This window comes from Phyllostomus hastatus, unplaced genomic scaffold (assembly GCF_019186645.2).
Source record: "Phyllostomus hastatus isolate PE091 unplaced genomic scaffold, TTU_PhHast_1.1 phas_scaffold_585, whole genome shotgun sequence".
Taxonomy (NCBI): Eukaryota; Metazoa; Chordata; class Mammalia; order Chiroptera; family Phyllostomidae; genus Phyllostomus; species Phyllostomus hastatus.
The window spans coordinates 26,114,959-26,134,076 of NW_025334037.1; the positions used below are offsets into that span (position 1 = coordinate 26,114,959).

The 19,118-nt window shown below is 41.9% G+C and overlaps 1 protein-coding gene across 1 annotated transcript in view; it reads left to right on the forward strand.

Annotated features, from left to right (window-relative positions):
* Positions 1 to 359: 359 nt before the first annotated feature.
* The window catches only part of HSD17B12 (hydroxysteroid 17-beta dehydrogenase 12), a 148,087-nt gene continuing 129,328 nt past the window's right edge, over positions 360 to 19,118 (forward strand). The window contains exon 1 of the mRNA XM_045825617.1: positions 360 to 643. Coding sequence (XP_045681573.1) covers positions 484 to 643 — 160 coding nt within the window. The 5' untranslated portion in view covers positions 360 to 483. The remainder of the gene's footprint in view (positions 644 to 19,118) is intronic.

A 19,118-nucleotide genomic window follows, 5' to 3' on the forward strand; every position in this document is an offset into this window, starting at 1 on the left:
CTTCCCATTCCCTCTTCAAACCCGAGCTCAAACCAGGCTGGGTCTGATTGGCCTATAGGAGTGCAGTCTTCTGCAATCGCGAGGACCGCAGCAGCCAATGAGAGACCTGGGTTATTTGGTGGGGTGAGCCGTGTCACTTCCTGTAGAAATACTGGAGGCCCGGTGACGTTTCGAGTGGGCTGAATCTTGATTGGCAGGCGATCAGCCTTCCTAGAGCCGAGCACAGCCTGGTGCGCGTGAGGGAGGGGATTATGGGCGTGGCAGTGAAACTGGAGTTAGCCAATGACTGACGCACTACGCGCCGAAAAAACTACAGATCACCAATGGTGGCACGGATATGGCTCTGTGGGCGGGTTTTAGGCAAAACAGTATCGGAGCAGCGCCTATGAATTGTCCTCACCGCCACGGCCGGCGCCTCTTCCAGGATTCATTCATTAGTTTTTTCTCCTCATTCACGAGGATAGTGAGGCCTGGTTGAAAGCCATGGAGAGCGCTCTCCCTGCCGCCGGCTTCCTGTACTGGGTGGGAGCGGGCACCGTGGCCTACCTGACCCTGCGCATCGCGTACTTGCTCTTCACGGCCCTTCAGGTCTGGGGTTTGAGTCACGAGCTTGGGGTCGGACCGGGGCTCGGTGAATGGGCAGGTGAGTCAGACCCAGCGCCGCCAGTCCCCTCGCTCCTGCAGCGGCTCGCGCGGCTTGCGGCCTTGCCTGGTCCACGCTGACAAGTTCCGGGCCTAGCCCTTGGCCTTCCCCAGCTTCCCTCTTCCTGAAACTCCTGCGTTTCGCGTATCCGCCTGGCCCCTGAGCCATCCGCGGCGCGCCTAGACTTGTAGAGTTTCGAAAGGCTAAATGCATTCTTGGCGTAACGCAGGGACTCTAAAGTGCCACTTGGTAGGTGGGGGAGAAATCTAAACTGTGGGCTTTTGTCATTGAAGCCATTCCCGGTTCATGGCCCACAGTCAGTCTCCTTGCCGTTTTTTCAGTTACACTCTACCCACCTTGGTTCGCCCCTTCTGAGTGTTTTAAAGATAAAGTTTTTTGTTGGATTTGAACACTGAGTGCCCAGTGTTAAGGATGCAAAAGCATTCTGTTGACTGCAGGGTTGAGGGCTGGAGGAAGAGGAATTTATGAAGTCTTTCTGCACCTTGGAACGAACCACTTACTTGGATTTGGCCAATTTCATGTAATTTACATTTTAAAAAATCCTCGCTAAACTGTTCTGGAGTCTAAAAAGTAGTAAGAAGTATTGCTTCTGCAAAACGTTAACTCTTTGTTAGAAATCAGAAATACTTTTTGCAGATGGACACTTGGAGGAAAAAGTATTCCCACAAAGAGTGAGCTAAACAATTCCATCCAGGCGGAGGATTTTAAAAATGGAAGAGAAAGGTCCGATTGGAGATGCTGAAAAAATTACCTGCGGGCAAGATTTGCGCTTGCTTTTTTCTTTTCCTTGCTTTCCTTTAGATTTTATTTACTTAGCCAAGTGATACGCTGTGGTCGTTCTCTGGTGTGATTATTTATTCTGCCATTTTATAATCGAATGTTCACTTCACCAAGCTTTTTTTTTTTTTTTTTTTTGAGTTCTGCGGTGTTTAGGGTTTTCTTTCAGACTAGGCTCAAGTAAGGTGCACAAATAATGTGATTCCATATTCTTTATTTATTCAAAAACATTTAAGTAGACTTTTGGGTCAGCAACATAATGAAAATATCTCAAGTAGGAATGGATATGTCAGAGCTCTGTCCACTATGTGAAGCAGAAATTAACATTACAGTACTCATTTTTAAAAATCACTTGCTATTTTTTTAATAGTTTTTGAAAAAGCAGTGAAGTGCTCAACTTCATTTAAAATATTATCTTTCACAATTGGCTTGTCCAAGTTACTGGTGGTAAGGTTCAGGAAACTTGATTGTGGATTTTCAAAATAGTTATACCAGTCTCCAGTGTGTCAGCAATCAGATGAAGTTTTGTAATGTGTAAATAAAGACTAATGTTAGTAGCTTTTTAAAAGTATCTAAAATTGATTGGCTAATAACTCAAATGGACTAAGTCATCTATATCAGTCTATAGTAAAAGTCAAGAGATGCATCATTGTCATTTCATAAGTAATATTTGTATTGAGAAGATTTGGTCCTAGAGGAAGGATTTTTGGCAAATTAAGGGAAATGTCTGAAAAATTTAGAAATAAAATTTGACATGGAACACTGGAATATAGCAGAGAGGATCATAGTATCATAAAGTGAAATATTGTTGAGTTTAGTTTACCCTGGACTGTTGGAAAATCTCTCTTTTGAAAGTACTTAAGCAGAAGAAATGATCAAGTTATTTGTAACATTACTTACATGTGGTGACCTAAATCTTCAAATACTTCCTTTATCTGTCCAAAGTCAAGGACTCTGGGAAACAAAGCATGTTAAGGGTAGTTCATCTCAAACAGGTTCTTTGTATCTGTTGTAAGGGTGAAGTTAATAATTTGGAAAACACATCAGCAGAGATGACACTTGAATAAACAGGGTTAAATTGTAATTACAAATAGGTAGATACTTTGTTCAATCAAAATTAGGAGTTTAGAATTAATTTTTATTTTATTTTATTTTTTAAAGATTTCTTTTTAAAAAAGATTTTATTTATTTACTTTTAGAAAGAGGGAAGGGAGGCAGAAAGAGAGAGAAACATCAGTGTGTGAGATATACATCAATCAGTTGCCTCCTGCACACCCACAGCTGGGGACCTGGCCTCAATCTAGGCATGTACCCTGACCGGGATTGAACCTGTGACCTTTTGGTTCTCAGGCTGGTGCTTAATCCCCTGTGCCACACCAGCCAGGGCCTAATTTTTACATATAAAGAGTCTTAGTAAGTTTTCTCCCCTATAGAATTGCTTACTGAGACCTGTGTACCTTTCTTTGAGTAAAAGCGAGTAGAAGGCAGTATTAGGGAGGCATTGCCTACTTTCTAGTACTAATGTCCATTCAACATCTTCCTCTCCATAACCAATGAAATATTTTAACTTCTACCTAGTAATATGTGTTGATTTGATAGTGTATTTTTTATTTTTGTTATTCTTAAAGTCTCTTCATGTGAATATGTCTAATTTCTCCTCGGATTTTTGGAATGAGAGGCAGGGGCTGTAGGTCCACCTTTTTTTTTGGCTTTTGCCACAGTAACTGGCACGTTAATCAGATATAAGCTCTTCTAAACTTAAAAACAAAAGCTTGTGGAAACTCTGAAATACAGGTCTGATTTGCAATCAGTAAAACATTCCAGACGACAGATTCTTTAGTCTAGTTAGGTTTCTAAGATCATCATCCATTACATGGCCCATACTCTTAATTTATCTTCTTCATCTCCTAATCAAGAGGGAGATCATGTCTTCCCTACTTTGCTGCAGTAACACTCCCACTCAAATGAATAACGCTGATTTCATTAGGTCCCTAGCAGATGGGGTTAGCTAATTCAGTAAGGAAGACTCTTGCCTGTCATTGTGATGCCATTCTTCCTGTATTTCTTAGGAGAACAAAGAGATCCTGTGAAAGTGGAGCTTCAGTTGTTTGAAAGTCACTGTAGCAGGTACTCACAAGCAGAGGGCTAACGAAGGTGGTCCATTCCCATTCGTACTACAGAGAGACCAGTCATTGCGGTGGAGCAATAAAGAATGTGACCGGCAGGATTTAGTTTGAGCATAGATAAATTTTGCATTTATGTATCCTTGCATAAGTATTTTTGCAATCACTGGAGTTCATCTAAAATGATTGATTATTGAAATAAAATGGAGGTGATAGGTGCACAGGCAAGGTAAGCATACTTCCGAAGTCAAGATATTTTATAGCTTTAATCCCAAGACAGCACTCCGAGCTCTTCTTTTTAGTTTTTAACAGAGAGGACAGTTCTACAGGCAGGAAAGATGAAGGCTCCACTCATCAGTTAATGAGTTAGATTTTTAAAATAGCTTTATTGAGGTATAATTCACATACATACCATACACTTTATCCCTTTAAAGTGTGCAGTGCAGTTCAAGATTTTGTCATATTCTCAGGGTTGTGCAATCTTCATTACAATTTAATTTTAGAACATTTTCCTCCCCCTTAAAAGAAACCCTGTACTCATTAGCTGTCACTCCCTGACCCCAATACTTTTGGGTTCTAGTCAATCACTAATTTACTTTCTATATATATTTACCTATTCTGGATATTTCATGTAAATGGAATCATACACTATTTGCCCTTTTGTGACTGGTTCTTTTTCAAGGTTCATCCACATTGTGTGGCAAGTTTAAGTGCTTCATTTATATTTTTTTGCTGAATAATATTCCATTCTGTGGAGGGAGCTTAGATTTTGCAAAGGGCCTTCACTTCTGCATTTTATCCTCTGTCCATGTGCATTAGCTGGTCCCTAAGATTTCGCAGCTCTGATGCTGATGGAACTCATTTGCTCCTGCAGTTTTCCAGGTGCTCCCAATTCAGTGGGCACTGAGGGCCTACAAGGGGCATGGACTGATCGGGTTCTCCCATATGACAGCCATTCAGCAAAACTGGCTGTGCTTAGCCAAACTCTAAAAATCGAAGAATTCTTCAAATCATATGTGCCGTATAATTTCTCTTTTTACATTGGGTAGCTGCACAGGATTGTTACCTCAAATGTTTGAAGGCTACTTGAGTAACCAGGGACGGCGGGTGATAGGTTCCTTTCTTTAACTAGGCTTGGAGGTATCGCGTGATTTGAGGAGTTATGTATGAAATGTGAATTATTTAAATTGGCACTATGAGAAGAAATATTAGTAACTACCATTTATTGAATGCTTGAAGTGTTCTAGGCATTTGATGTAGATTCTTTAAACATTTTTTTATTGTTTTTTGGAATAACTGGTTAATACGAGTTAAAATAAGTTTTAAGTGTACCACTGAATTCTGTGATATACCATCTCTATATCGCTTGTGTGTTCACCGCCCGAAGTCAAATCTCCTTTTGTCACCTTGTATTCGATTTCCAGTCCCCTCCTTTACCTTCCCCCTTACCTCTCGTAACCACCATGCTGCTGTCTGTGTCTGTGAAGTTTTGTTTTATTTGTCTTGTTTGTTCATATGTTGCTTTCTGTTTTACATCCCACATATGAGTGAAATCATATGGTTCTTGACTTTTTCCATCTGACTTATTTCACTTAGCACGATATACTCAAGATCCATCCATTTTGTTGCAATGGCAGTATTTCGTCCTGTCTTGGGGCTGAGTAGTATTCCATTGTGTGTATGTGCCACTCTTCTTTACCCACACATCTATCAAAGAACACTTGGGTTGTTTCCATATCTTGGCCACTGTGAGTAATGCTGCAAAGAACATAGGAGTACATGTATCTTTATGAATAAGTGTTTTCAAAATTTCAGGTAGATAGCCAGAAGAGGGATTGCTAGTTCATACGGTAACTCTATTTTTAATTTTTTGAGAAACATTCATACTGTTTTCCATAGTGACTGTACCAATTTACATTCCCAACAGTAGTATATAAGGGTTCTCTTTTCTCCACAACCTCTCCAACACTTGTGATTTCTCGTCTTCTTGGTAATAGCCATTCTCACAGGTTTGAGATGGTATCTCACTGTGGTTTTGATTTGCATTTTCCTAATCATAGTGAAGCTGATCATCTTTTCATATATCTGTTGGTCATTTGAATGTCTTCTTGAGAGAAGTGTCTGTTCAGGCCCTCTGCCCATTTTTAAGTTGGATTGTTTCTTTTAATGTTGTTGAGTTGTCTGAGTTCCTTATATATTGGCGTATTAACATTTTATTGGAGGTGTTGTTTGCAAACATTCTTTCATTCTGTTGGTTGCTTTTTTGTTGATGATTCTTTTGCTGTGCAGAAGCTTTTTGGTTTCATACAGTCCTGTTATTTATTTTTTGCTTTTACTTCCCTTACCTTTGAGGTCAAATTCATAAAATTTTCTCTGAGACCAAGGTCCATAAGTTTAATACCTGTTTTTTCTATGTATTTTGTTTCAGGTTTTAATATTTAGGTCTTTAATCTGTTTTTGTGTTAATTTTTGTGTTTGGTGACAAATAGCAGTTCTTTAAAAAAAATTTTTATTGTTGTTCAATTACAGTTGTCTCCATTTTCCCCCATTACTCTCCCCTGCCCCACTCACCTCCCACCTCTTACATTTAATCCTCCTCCCACCCCTGTTGTCCTTGTCCATGGGTGCTTTATACTTGTTCCCAAATAGTAGTCTTGTAAATATTTTGCATGTAGCTTCCCAATGTTCTCAGCACCATTTATTGAAGGGGTTTTCTTTTCTCCACTGTATGTTTTAGGCTCTTTTGTCAAAAATTATTTGTCCATGTACCAGTGGGTTTATTTCTGGGCTCTCAATGCTGTTCCATTGGTCTGTGTGTCTGTTTTTCTGCCAATACCATGCTGTTTTCATTTTTGTTGCTTTGTAGTATAATTGGAAGTCAGAGAATGTGATACCTCTGGCTTAGTTCTTTTTTTCTCTGGATTGTTTTAAATTTGGGGTCTTTTGTGGTTCTGTACAAATCTGATGATTTTTTATTGTGGTTCTTTTCTTTAAAAAATGCCATTGCAATTTTGGTGTGGATTGCCTTAAATCTGTATGGTGTTTTGGGTCATATGGCCATTTCAACTATGTTGATTTTTCTAGTCCATGAACATGGAATAGCTTTCCATTTCTTTTTGTGCCTTAATAATGTTTCATAGTTTTCAGTGTATAGGTCCTCCACATCCTTTGTTATTTAAGTTTATTTCTAGGTGTTTTATTTTTGTTGTAATTACAAAAGGAAATGTTTTTTTTTAATTTCTTTTCCTGAGATTTTATTGCTAGTATATAGAAACACAATGGATTTTATACATTGATTTTTGTATTCTGCAACTTTACTGCATTTATTGTTCCTAATAGTTTTTTTTGGGGGGGCGGAGTCTTTAGGGTTTTCTGTTTAAAGAATCATGTCATGTACAAAAAGTGACAATTTTCCTTCTTCATTCCCAACTTGGATGCCTTGTCTTTCTTTCTCTTGCTTGATTGCTCTGGATAGGATTTCCAGTATTAAGCTGAGTAACAGTGGTGAGAGTGGGCATACTTGTCTTGTCCCTGATCTTGTAGGTAAAGCTTTTGGTTTTTCATCATTGAATGTATTGGCACTCCAGGTAAGGCTCAAACACACAGATAATCTCCAATGTCTCGTTGAGCTATGCTGCATTATCCCCAGTGTACAGAGGAGGAAATGGGAACTTAGGTTAATGATACCCCTTGTCTGCAGTTTCATAGCTAGTGAGTGACAGAATCAGTATCTGAAACCACGTTGTCCACCCTGCACCATCTTCATGCTATGTGTGTTGGTGATCAGCTTACAGATTGCATGGCACATGGTGGATTTCTTTACATCCTAGGAACTTCACTGCTCTTTGATTGAAGGCACACTTCCAAGTTTGCACAGACTTGGTGTTCCTGGAAGTATTGCAAAATAGGTAGCATGTTTTCGAATTGAGTAGGTCAGAATTTTCTTCAGATTTGCAACCATGAATCTTGTTGCTGCCTGAGAAAACATTGGAACTGCTCTCAGGTGCTTAGGAAAGCAAAGTTTTGACTGTCGTCAATATGGCTGGACCTGACCTTGAATGTTGTTCTCTGTTTATCTCTCTGGCATTCTCTAATGGATTTAGAGAATCCATCTGGAGGTCCAGCTTGGTAAATGTAAGGCGTTCCCTGTTGACACTCAGGAACGTCTAGTACAGTATGCCTGTTCTTGCTGGTGAGCTGATGCTGATCACAGTAGTATTGTGCTTTGTGCTTTTAAAATTTTTTCCCAAAAAGCAAGACGGGTGGAGGAGGGCAGAAAAGCAAATGGACTTCGTCGTAATTCTGAAAGGTATTTATCCTTCGGTAGTTTCTCTCTGGAAAGCGAGTCCAGGGGCCTAAATGAGACAAGTGCTCCAGGTTGGAGTTAGCAGGGCAACCTTCACGCACTAGTGTCGGAACTTTGTAAGAAGCAGGAGATACAGCTGTAGAATCAGACCTAACGCATTCCTTGATCTTACTTGGAGGAAAAACCAAAGACGAAGGTTTCCTGGAATTAGAAATCCAGCCCCTGTACTCTGAACTAGAGTATCTCCCCCCCACACTCCCCACTTCTGTTCTCCTTTTCTGTGCAATATGAAGTTTTCTATTTAGAGGTCAAACCTGAGGCCTTGGCTACTCAGACCTAGACTTGAATTCTAGGTCCTCTACTTACTAGCAATGTAACATTGAGTCAGGTAGTAAACATCTCTAAGTGTCACTTTCCTCCTTTGTGAGATGGGTATAATACGGGTGCCTATTTCATAGGATTGTTGTGAAACAGTACAGTGCCTGCCACATAAATGCTTAATAATTTATTATTTTATATTTTTATATTGTCAACCAATTGTCATTGGTACCAATTCAATGCCAATGGAAAGCCCCAATTTGGGTTGCAGTGAAGAAGGAAACTATTGAGCGCAAACAGCTCAATTATGAAACTGCTTGGCTGTGAGATGGACCTGTGGGCAGATAGCTCTAGAGTGAGACCACTCTCCTACTAGACAGCTCTGCTCCTGTCTGCTCCTCTCTGCTCAGGTGAGATGTCTTCAGTTGGGAAAAATGTAGCCTTCAGTCTTCGGTGGAAAGAGAAAGTGTGCTCCATAAGCTAGAGGCGATCTAGCTGACTTATATAGAGAGAAATCCCCACACTTGGTTCCTGATTGGTCCATTCTTATGTAAGTGAGGCCTCCAAATCTTCACAGTTTGATTGGTCCTAAATGCATTGTCCTGATTGGTTGAAGTGGAGTTGCTCTGATTGGTTGGTGAAAATGCTAATAGTGCTATAGCTGCACAGCTCTGATTGCACTGGGAAAGTCTCAGTCCTATTGGTTGAAATAAGGTACCAGGAACTCTTTTAAAAGGGTTGGCTCACATGGCAGAAACAGTGCAGGCAGGCATTTCAGTGCAAGTGTCAGGCAGTTTAGTGTAGCCTTTTCTTTAAAGTGCAGCTTGAATGAGGCTGCTGTGCTCTGTTTATAAGTTTGAGCCTAGTTAGCCACCAGGAGCTCTTATTGGTAGGTATCTTCTTTCTCTGGGTCAATAATACACACACACACACATTGCATGTATTTATAAATGATAAAGTTATATAGTATTAGTAGCATTATTAGTCTTAGTAGCATTATATACTAATAACTTGAGCTAATTGACAAGACTTAGTAAGAAAAAATAAATATCTGGGTGACTGTGTCTTCAGAAAACAGATTATCATTGCTACTGCAACAGAACGTTGAGTTTCAAAACTAATTTTTTGTTTGTTTTGGCTGGTGGAATTGAAGATAATTTGTTCCTTTTAGTTTCAGAAAAAAATTCTTGAAAGATGTAGGTAATGAAATTTATAAGTTTAAAATATATGGATAAGTGGATTTGAATAGATCGGTTCCAGTGCCATTAAATGCCATTTATATATAAGTTAAATTATTTTTCAAAATTTTTTTTTGAGAGAGAGAGAGGGACAAACATTGACTGGTTGCTTCCCATACGTGCTCCGACTGCAACCTAGGAATGTGCCCTGACCAGCAATTCAACCTGCAACCTTTTGGTGCATGGGATGACACTCCAACCAACTGAGCTACACTGGCAACAGCAAAAAAAAAAATGTTAATAGTGTATCTTAATTTGTTTGGGCTGCTGTAACAAAAATACTATAGACTAGGTGGCTTAGGTAACAAACATTTATTTCTCGTAGTTCTGGAGGCTGGGAAGTCCAAAGTGCTAGCACATTTAGTGTCTGGTGAGGGACTGCTTCTTGGTTCATAAACAGCTGTCTGCTCTCTGTGTCCTCACATGACAGAAGGGGACAGAGAACTCTCTGGGGTCTCTTTTATAAGGGCACTACTCCCATTCATTTGGGTTTCACCCTCATGACCTAATCACCTGCCAAAGGCCTCACCTTCTAATACCATCACATTGGGGATTAAGAGTTCAACATGTAAATTTTCTATAGAGCAAATGAATTCAATCTATAGCATAGCAGATCCTTTATTTCATTTCTCTTCTCACCTTGGGTGAAAATAAAAACAGCAATTTATATTTTTGTCTTCTGGGATGGATTGAACTGAAGTCTGGGAGGCAGGGTGTGAAAAGCCTTTATACCGTGCTGGGTGGAGAGTGTGATGTAGCACTATTCATCTGTCCATCCACCACCAAAAGTACTGTTGAGTACTGACCATGGGCCTGAAAATAGAACCGGTAGGGTGGCAGACTAATCAAATGGACAAACTCTGCTGTGTTAAGTGGTGGGAAGAAGCCATACTTGGTTCTACGGGAGCTTTTGTGAGCACAGGTCGTCGGAGAGAGCTGCCCTGAGGAAGCAGGGATGGAACTGAGACATCTGAAGGGAACTGAGGAGTAGCAGAAAGAGCAGAGGGAACAGCACGTGCCAGGCCCCTGAGGCCCTCGTAAAACAAGGCCAGTGACTGGAGCTGAGAAAGGAAGGGCACGATGGGAGATGGGAGTGGAGGGGGAGGAGGCGCCAGCAAGCAGGTCTGTTTAATGTATTCTAAGAACATGGGAAACCATCGAGGGGGTTTTAAGCAGAAGGGTGATGTCAAGTTGCAACTTCAAACAAAATTCATTGTTTTTGTGATCCTCCTGAAGTCGTTGCCTTGCCACTTAGACAGACCAGTGCAAGTGATTCAGATAATCTCAGTTAAAATAGCCTTTAAAGAAAAAAAAGTGAATTTATACTTTGCAGTAAGGGAGCCACTTTCGTGCATTTCCTGGGCGTATCGCCTTTCAGAGACCATTTCTCCCTGGAGGAAAAATCTAACCACTGTGGTGTGGGAAGTTCTAGTCTTATCAGGGACTGGGTGGTAGGGTCGTTGAATGAACCCGAAACTGGGCCATTGCTCTCTTAAGGTCACTGGTGTGACAGTTGAGAAGGCTGCTACAAATCCGAGTCGGAGGGAGTGCTTTGTTTTATTTATTGACTTTGTCTAGTGGCACAAAGCTTTTGTCCTCTCTCTACTGGCAACTCCAGGGAGAAGATCTAGTTTCCGAAGAGTTATCTTTACCACCATTAAGTGAAAGTATTTCTACTTAAATGATCTGGTCAGTGGGGAAAGGGAGGGGAGTTTAATTTTTAAGTTTCTGCCTCTCCAGAGTGTTACGTCAGGGAACTTTTGCAACCGAAAGGCGGGCTCTGGAGTCAGCGCAGCAAGGGTGAGCTTTGCCAGTTGCCAAGCTGATTGACCTTGGGCAAAGATTGTTACAACTTCCTTCGTCAGTTAAATGGAGCTCATTCTTTTCAGGATGATTACCACGACGAAATGAGATGCAAATGAGGTTCTAGTGTAGTCCTCAGTGTTTTTATGGATAGCAAGTAACTTCATGGAGAACATCTTTTATCGGTACAGATGACTCTTATTTGATGAAAAGGGATTGTTGGAACTAAGAAATAATGTTGTTTGCTCAGCAGACATACTGTTGCAAACCTGAAGTTGTGGACAGATCAGGTAGGAGGTGATTAGTGTTACTGCAGGAGAATTCCTTGCTTTGTGGAAAGAGTTATTAGGTGGTTCCTTGAAATGTGGTTCTCTCTAGGGACCCTAAGATTTTATGGACTTGGGAAAATTTGGTTACATGCAAAAGTTGCATGTAAAAAAACCTTCAGGTGATCTTTGATTCTTACTTGAAAATACCCAGAATCCAGTCCCTTCTATGACTCTGGGGTAAGCCACTGAAATCTCTTGTCTCTAAATAACAAAGGCCTCCTGTCCTCGGATTCCACCATGACACCTCCCCCCCCCCACCCCCATCGATTCTGACACAGTAGCCAGAGTGATCCTTGAAGAGCTTGAGGCAGATCATGTGACCCTCTGCCCAGACCCCTCCAATGGCTTCTTGTTCTGTTGAGATTAAAACCTTCTTCATGTGGTTGACAAGGCTTTCAACCACCTGCCTGCTGCCTGGTTGAACCTCTCACCCCGTGTCTGGCCACTTTCTCCTCTCACTCTCCCTGCTAGCGCGCTCACTTCTGGCTTGAATGCACTTCCTTGAACATCCTCTGTGTGGTTGCCTTGCAGCTTTTGGTTATTCTCTCCCCCTGAATGTTCTTCCCCCACGTAACCACGTGGCTCGCTCTTTTTATTCAAGTCTTGGCTCCAGTATCACCTTCTCACCAACACCTACTACCTTCAAACTCACAATCCTCACTTGTGCACCCACCTCTGATCTCCGTCACCCTGTTCTACTTGTCCTTTTTGTCACTGCACTTGTCGCTATCTTCCATACTGTACACTTCGCTCATTTATGATGTTTCTCATTGGTCTACCCATTAGAGTGGAAGCTCATGAAGACAAAGATTTGTGGTGTTGTTGTTGTTGTTGTTGATGATCGTAAGCACCTAGAACAGTGCCTGCACGTAGAATAAACACATAGTTGTTGAGTGAATGGAAATATCTGCTAAGTAAGGTATTCCAGTTTTTCAGAGAGTAAGGGATAATGTATTTGCCCAGGGGGGATTATCTTCTCTTTCTACATTCTCTTAAGTTATTGGTTGTACATTTAAAAAGTAGTAGCAGTCTCCTCACCTCTAAAAATGAAATTGTTTAGTCTAAAAACAAAATACAGACTACAACCTCAGGAGGAAGTCCTCATCGTGCAGACAATGGAACTAGACTGCTTGCTTTTGCATCCCAGGTCTGCCAGTTACAAGCAACATCACCTTAACTTTGGTGCCTCAGTTTCCCCATCTGTCAAATTGGGATAATGATAGGCTTGAAGAAATCATTAAACGAGTTCATGGGTGTGAGATGCCAGATAGTATTCTACGTATGTGGCATTTAAGTAGTAAATGGTACATAAGAGCTGCCTGATATCATTGTTGTTATATTTGCTATCACTTTTATTTCTGGGGATGGTTCTTATTTCTGTGTATATCCATCTTCTCTTTTCCAAGCTTTTTCTCAAAATTTTTAATAGCTTACTGCCTATTGCCTTCTGGATGGTTATTCAAGATCTCAGTCCTAGCATGTCTAAAACTCATCTTTTCTATGTTCCCCAACTGGTTTTGGACTTGCTTCTTTTTGCTGATTTTTGCCACCCGGCCTCTGCATCAGGATGGCTAGGTCAAGCGCCTCCAGAAGACAAAGTGAGCGAGTGAGGTGGGCCGGGTGTGGGTGCACATCGGAACACTGTCCGCCTGATCAGTCGTGGCTGACTCAGTACGGCCACCGCTCGGCCAGGTCTTGCCCTTCCGTAACGTGGGCCCCAGTGTGGAAAGTTTCTTAATTTTTTAAGGTTGATGCACATTCCTCAAGTTTACTCTGTGAGCCAAATAAATTACGCCCGTGTGCCAAATGCAGCAAGTGGCCAGTTTGTTCCCTGGTCTGTGTTAGAATCTTGCTTTTCTCTCCATATCTGGACAGGATATTGCCGAGGCTTACGGAATCTGCCATCGCAGTTTCTCTCCCATCCACGTCTTTCTCTCAGGCAGCCTGATACAGCACCGCCCTGCCAAATCTCACACTCCGGTGCAGGTTTCGTCTTCCGGAAAAAAAGAAATCTCCAATTAAATTACCTCTTACACTTTACACAAAAACTCGAGTTTCCTCATGTCTGCACACATCAAGCTCCTTGGCCCTTTGGATCACGTTCTTATGTTTATTTCTGGTCTCGTTTCTTCGTGTGGCCCTTTATGCATCCTCCTTTGGGTGCATCCCGGGATGCCTTCCTGTGTCCCAGACCTGCCTGTCACTTTCCCATTTCTTTCCGGTTTCATGTGTTTTTGCTTGTGCAGAGACATTCAGGAGTTTCAGTACTCATTGAACGTTTGTTTCACTCTGCCTGGAGTACGTTATCTTGTGACGCACACTCTTCCTCGCTCTCTGTGTTTGTCAAGTTCTGCCCACTCCCAGAGTCCAGCTTTTGAATCTGACCTTGCAGCTGTACAGATGGAAGGGATCGTGCGCTGTTGGAACTCTGATAGTACTTGTTTTGTTCTTTCTTGTGGGCTTTTTCACACTTTGCCTTTTTAGTCCTTGCTCTGTGTGTGTGTTACCATGCGTATGCGTACATGGGTATGCCTGCATTAACCTTTGTTCTAAACAGCAAGCCCCTTGAGAGTGCACAATAAATAATACTTAGCGTATGAATATTTTCTCCTTGAGGTTCAGTTGGGAGTAGGATGTTTGCTTTGGTTTTGTGTTGCAAAATAATTTGTACACCTTTTTCCCTCATTGTTTTAAAACCTCAAGTGAAACACCTAAAAAGCTAGACTGGAATGAAACTAAGGCTAGTGAGATAAAGACTGATTACAAAATAACAATACCAGGGCTGGGATAACAGGCTTGAAAGTGCGAAGTGCAATGAGATAAAAAAGATGTCCTTGAGTAGCACTGGTAATGAGCTAACCTTTCTCCACCTAAGGTTTAGGAAATTGTTACAGGAAACCAGCTACTCCGTCACATTTCAATATTAATGGAATTTTGGTACTATATTAATTATTTATCTCCACATCATTACAGAAGTGTTGCAAATAGATTTTCATTTTGTAAAAAAGACTTTTCCAATTTAAAGTTTCAGTAAAACCTTGCTAATTAATTGGTAAGGCTGAGATGAATTAGTAGAAAATTAAATTCTAGGATATGTTGATCAAAAGGTGGTTTTCTTATTTTGAAGGCTTGAGGAAATGAATGATTAAATGCACCCAAGCCTTCTAGACCCTTTAGACTTTTTTGAGTCGTTGGAGACATTGGCCCAGAGCCCCTGGAAAGTCTCTTGGGTGGCAGAGGCACTGAAAGGTAAACGTATATATTAACAAGTGCTAGAAAGTCAACCGCAGAGCAATGAGTATATAGTTTAATTGCTTCATGGTAAAAAATGAATACTACAGCTGGCTGACAATCTTCACAGAAGTTGAGCTGCCCACTGTGTGAGAAGCAAGAACATCGACGAGTGATCAGGGAGCAGAAGAGAATAATGACAGGCTCACAAAACTGGGAGGGCTGCTGGTGACCTCCTCAGGCGACTTGCTGGGGAAGCGTGCTGGGAGGGGGGATGACCTGCCTAAGATCACGCGGCCTGTTAGAGAATGGCTAGACCACACAGGCCACTGGCGAAAGGCAGGAAGTGGTGGGTGCGTCTGTGGGGGAGGGTTTAAAAGCAGTGCGGTAAGAGTGACGAGCAGCACGCTCTGACAGCAGAGTAGGAGAGATTCGTCGGGGATGAATTAAAAGTGGAAAGCTGATCTGGGGCAACAGTGAGGCTGATGGCAGAAGTGGACTTCGTCATACACTCCTGCAACTGGTATGGGGCAAAAACAGCCCTCTTTGTACAAGGGCCTGAAATCCTGAAGGAATGACGTGGACCCCTGTAGCCCCCCAGGGTACCATGATGCCATGGGTGCGCTCCTCCGTGGGCATTACCATGGAAACCCTTACACTGAATGGAGTAGTACTACAAGCGCAGTGGGTTGATCCTGTGTCTCTTACCAGTAGTTTCAGCCTTGTCTGTACCCCATACTACTGATTGTGTTAATGACACTGAAATACCAAGGAAATACTGTATTTTTGTAGTGTGTGCTTCGTCAGGAGACCAGGAAAGGACAGTATTTTTCAGTAGCTTAGATGCCAGCTTTAAAGTCCCCTTCACATTCCTGGTGTGCAGAAAACTCATTCTCCAGATTGGTTTTACTGTAATGACTGTCAGTAATGGCTCACCACCAAGCTAACTTCCAGTAGAAATATGGCCACGCCGGCTGTAACGAGAGCCAAAACTCGCGTCTTGGGCACATACACAGCTATCACAGTAAACAGGCTTCCCTGATCTTGCCCGTTCAGTCCGATTTGCTGTGGAACAGGAAGCTGCTGCATATCTGTATTCCAACACCCATCACTGCCTGTCCCGTGGAAGGTGGTGATGATCTCTTTATAGATAATGTGAAAACACAAACCAACCCCACAGCAGGTTAGACAATGATGTTCACACGTTCTGAATTAGAGGAGGCTGAGTTAATGAACGTCTACTGGAACGATGACAGCTTAATTGAGCAAGTGGTTTTGCAAGTATCCTCAGAGGATTGCCGCAACAACCTGATGAAGCAGGTTAGGGTTGATTCTGTTATTTCCACATAACAAACCAGGACCAGTGACTGGTATAAAAGTTACGCAGCTAGGAAATGGCAGAAGAAATTGAATCTAGGTTTCCCGGCTTCAGGTTCCATGTTCTTTCCAATTTTCTGCCAACGTACCTGAGAAGGATGATTTGGGGGCAACTTGGAATACTTGCCCAGGAGCTTATAAATTGGAGAGTTCCTGTAATGTTCTCTGAAAGTGAAAGGTCTCTTTACGTCTTGGAGACTCATCGGAGACTGGGCGTGAGGGTGGGGGAGTGAATCAGAATGGTGTGCGGTAGACAGCAGAAATTTTAACTGGCTTTGGGTTTAACTATGGCTGTAGAAGAATAGCTAAGACTTGAGTTTATTTTATTTTTTTTACACTCTGAGAAAAGAAAGTTTTAAGTCTGTTTTCTTTATAGGTGGATTAAAAATATTTTGACTGTAAATTAATGTGATACTTATTGATAATGATTCCTGAAGGGCCAAGAGACTGCAAAGAGGATGTTCTAATTAGTTTTTTTTTTCTTAAGTTTTTTAAAAGTCCTCCAAATGATGATGAAGAAGGAAATGGGCTTAAGTTTAACCAGAAGGAATTTGGATTTTTTAAAAAAGATTTTATTTATTTATTTTTAGAGAAGAAAAGGGAGGTAGAAAGAGAGGGAGGGAAACATCAATGTGTGGTTGCCTCTCATGTGTCCCCTACTTAGGGACCAGGCCCACAACCTAGGCACGTGCCCTGACTGGGAATCAAACCCGTGACTCTTTGGTCCAGAGTCCGGTGCTCAATCCACTGAGCCATGCCAGCCAGGGAGGAATTTAGATTTTGTTTGGCTATCTCGATTATCTTTGTAGTGATTAAACAGTGAATTGGGTCATTCATTCATTCAGCAGTAAATACTTAGGATGTGCTGTGTTCCCGATACAGTGCTGAGTATGTGAATATAGTGCTGAGCGAGAAGCCACGGTCTCTTTCTCCATTGATCTAGTAGAGGACACAGATCATTACATAAGCAGCTTGGAAATGTGTAATAGACACCAGCTGTGGGAGTACTAACTTAGTCCAGGGCCTTAGAGTAGGTTTTCTGAAAGAAGTAACATTTTATCCAAGGCGTGGGGAAAAAAGAAGTGGAAGCAAGAAGATGATAATGATGTTCATACTGGTAATGTGATACAGTGTTCATTAAAACGGTTACCATGTACCAGATACTTTTCTAATTACCTAAATAAATTCATTTACTCCTCACATAATCCAGTAAGATAGGTCCTATTAATATCTCCATCTTGCTGAATGAAGAAGGCTCTTTGCCCAAACTCACATATTAGTAAATGGAGGAACATCTGGAATCGGAACTCCTGTGAGCCACTCAGCAAACTGCTTTGATGAACTGGAGATGGGTAGGCAAGGGGTCTCCGAGGGCAGGAGAGTATTTCCAGCAGAGGGAACATTTTCAGTAAAGACCTTGAGGCAAGTGAGAACATTCAGGAACTTTGGACTGAGAGTCCTTGGGAGGAGAGAGGAAAGAAGTAAGACCCAGCAGAGAAATGGGCAGGGGGCCAGCCACAAAGGACCTTGAGGCTATGGTGGAAGTTTTGCTTGTTCTAAGGGCGGTGGGAAGTCATGGAAAGATTTTCAGGCAGTGAATATCATGATCAAGTTTGTAGTTTGGACAGTTTACTCTGGCATTTGGGGAGTGGATGTGGAGGGAACGACCGAGGGAGACCTGTGGTGGTGGTCAGCCAAGCAGTGGGTGATGGTGGCTTCAGTAAGGTAATGGGGGCGGGACCAAGCGAGGCAGTCAGACTAGAGAGATAGGAGGTAGAAGTCCTGGGCCCTCATCATAAGGAGGTTGTGGGGGTGATGGAGTCACAAAGTCGAGAACTATGAGGTCTGGGTAGGTGCTGGCACTGGTCACTGACGTTGGAAACACACAAAGAGAAGGAGCAGGCGTGGGGAGGAACATAAAGAGGTGGATTTGTGACAGGTCTGTGTGTATGTCGGGCAATCTTACCACTGATCAGCACCAGGCTGAGCCTCATGGTCTAAGTTCCTTACCAGAGGCCTTTGGTTCAGCCATCATGTATAGTAGTCATAAATCATATGCTGAATTGTATGGTCTGTAGAAAGGTTTGGAGCCTCAGTGTGTACTATTTTAGGAAAGGGGGAACATGATTTCGAATGGTTTGAGTATAGCCTTTGTAGCACGTTGTGCCTTAGTTTGGTAAATGTTTGCTATTTCCTTTTTAGGCAGAGAAGCAGGGAAGTGTAGTGGACTATTGCAGGACCTGAGTTCATACTCCACCTTCCCACCTTTGACATTCATTAGCTGTGGGATCTGTGGGCAGCCCTTTTGTTTATTTGATCTATCAAATATGTCTAAAAATACTCACTTTGTCTGTCTTCAGAGATGTTAAGAGTCTCCGAATAGTCTCTGGAAGCACTGTGGCAAGTACAAAGCATTATACACAAACAAGACATTGGGCCTTTTCTCCCTGCCACGCTCAGTGAGAAGCCTAGAAATAGAATTGCCCTATGAGTTGATCAGATCCTTTGTGCTGAGGTTCAAATTGCTTCAGAGACTTATTTTGGGATCTGTTGCAACTTTGTCGTCATCAACACCTAAGTCTCTTTTGATGTGATTATCTAATATGTCAAGTTTAGACTGTTTCTAAAACAGATTTTTTTTTTGCAACTTTGTTAATGTAGGCTGGGTTTCTGAATTTCAACTTTATTTTTAACATACCCAGAGACTGTGGTTAGGTATAATATTACAGACCTAGTGAAATTATTGGCAGCGAAGTGTTGTTTCCACTGTGCTATAATTGGAAGACTTCCAAGCTTGACATCAGGGAGGGAGACCGGGAAGGGAACCCAGCCAATAAGGGGCCATTATCGAGCACTGTGGTCATTTGGAGTCCAGTCCCATGGCACAGCTGTGGGGTTCTGCAGAATTCAAGTTTCCGAGTTATTTCACCTGCATGGTCAGGATGCTTGGAA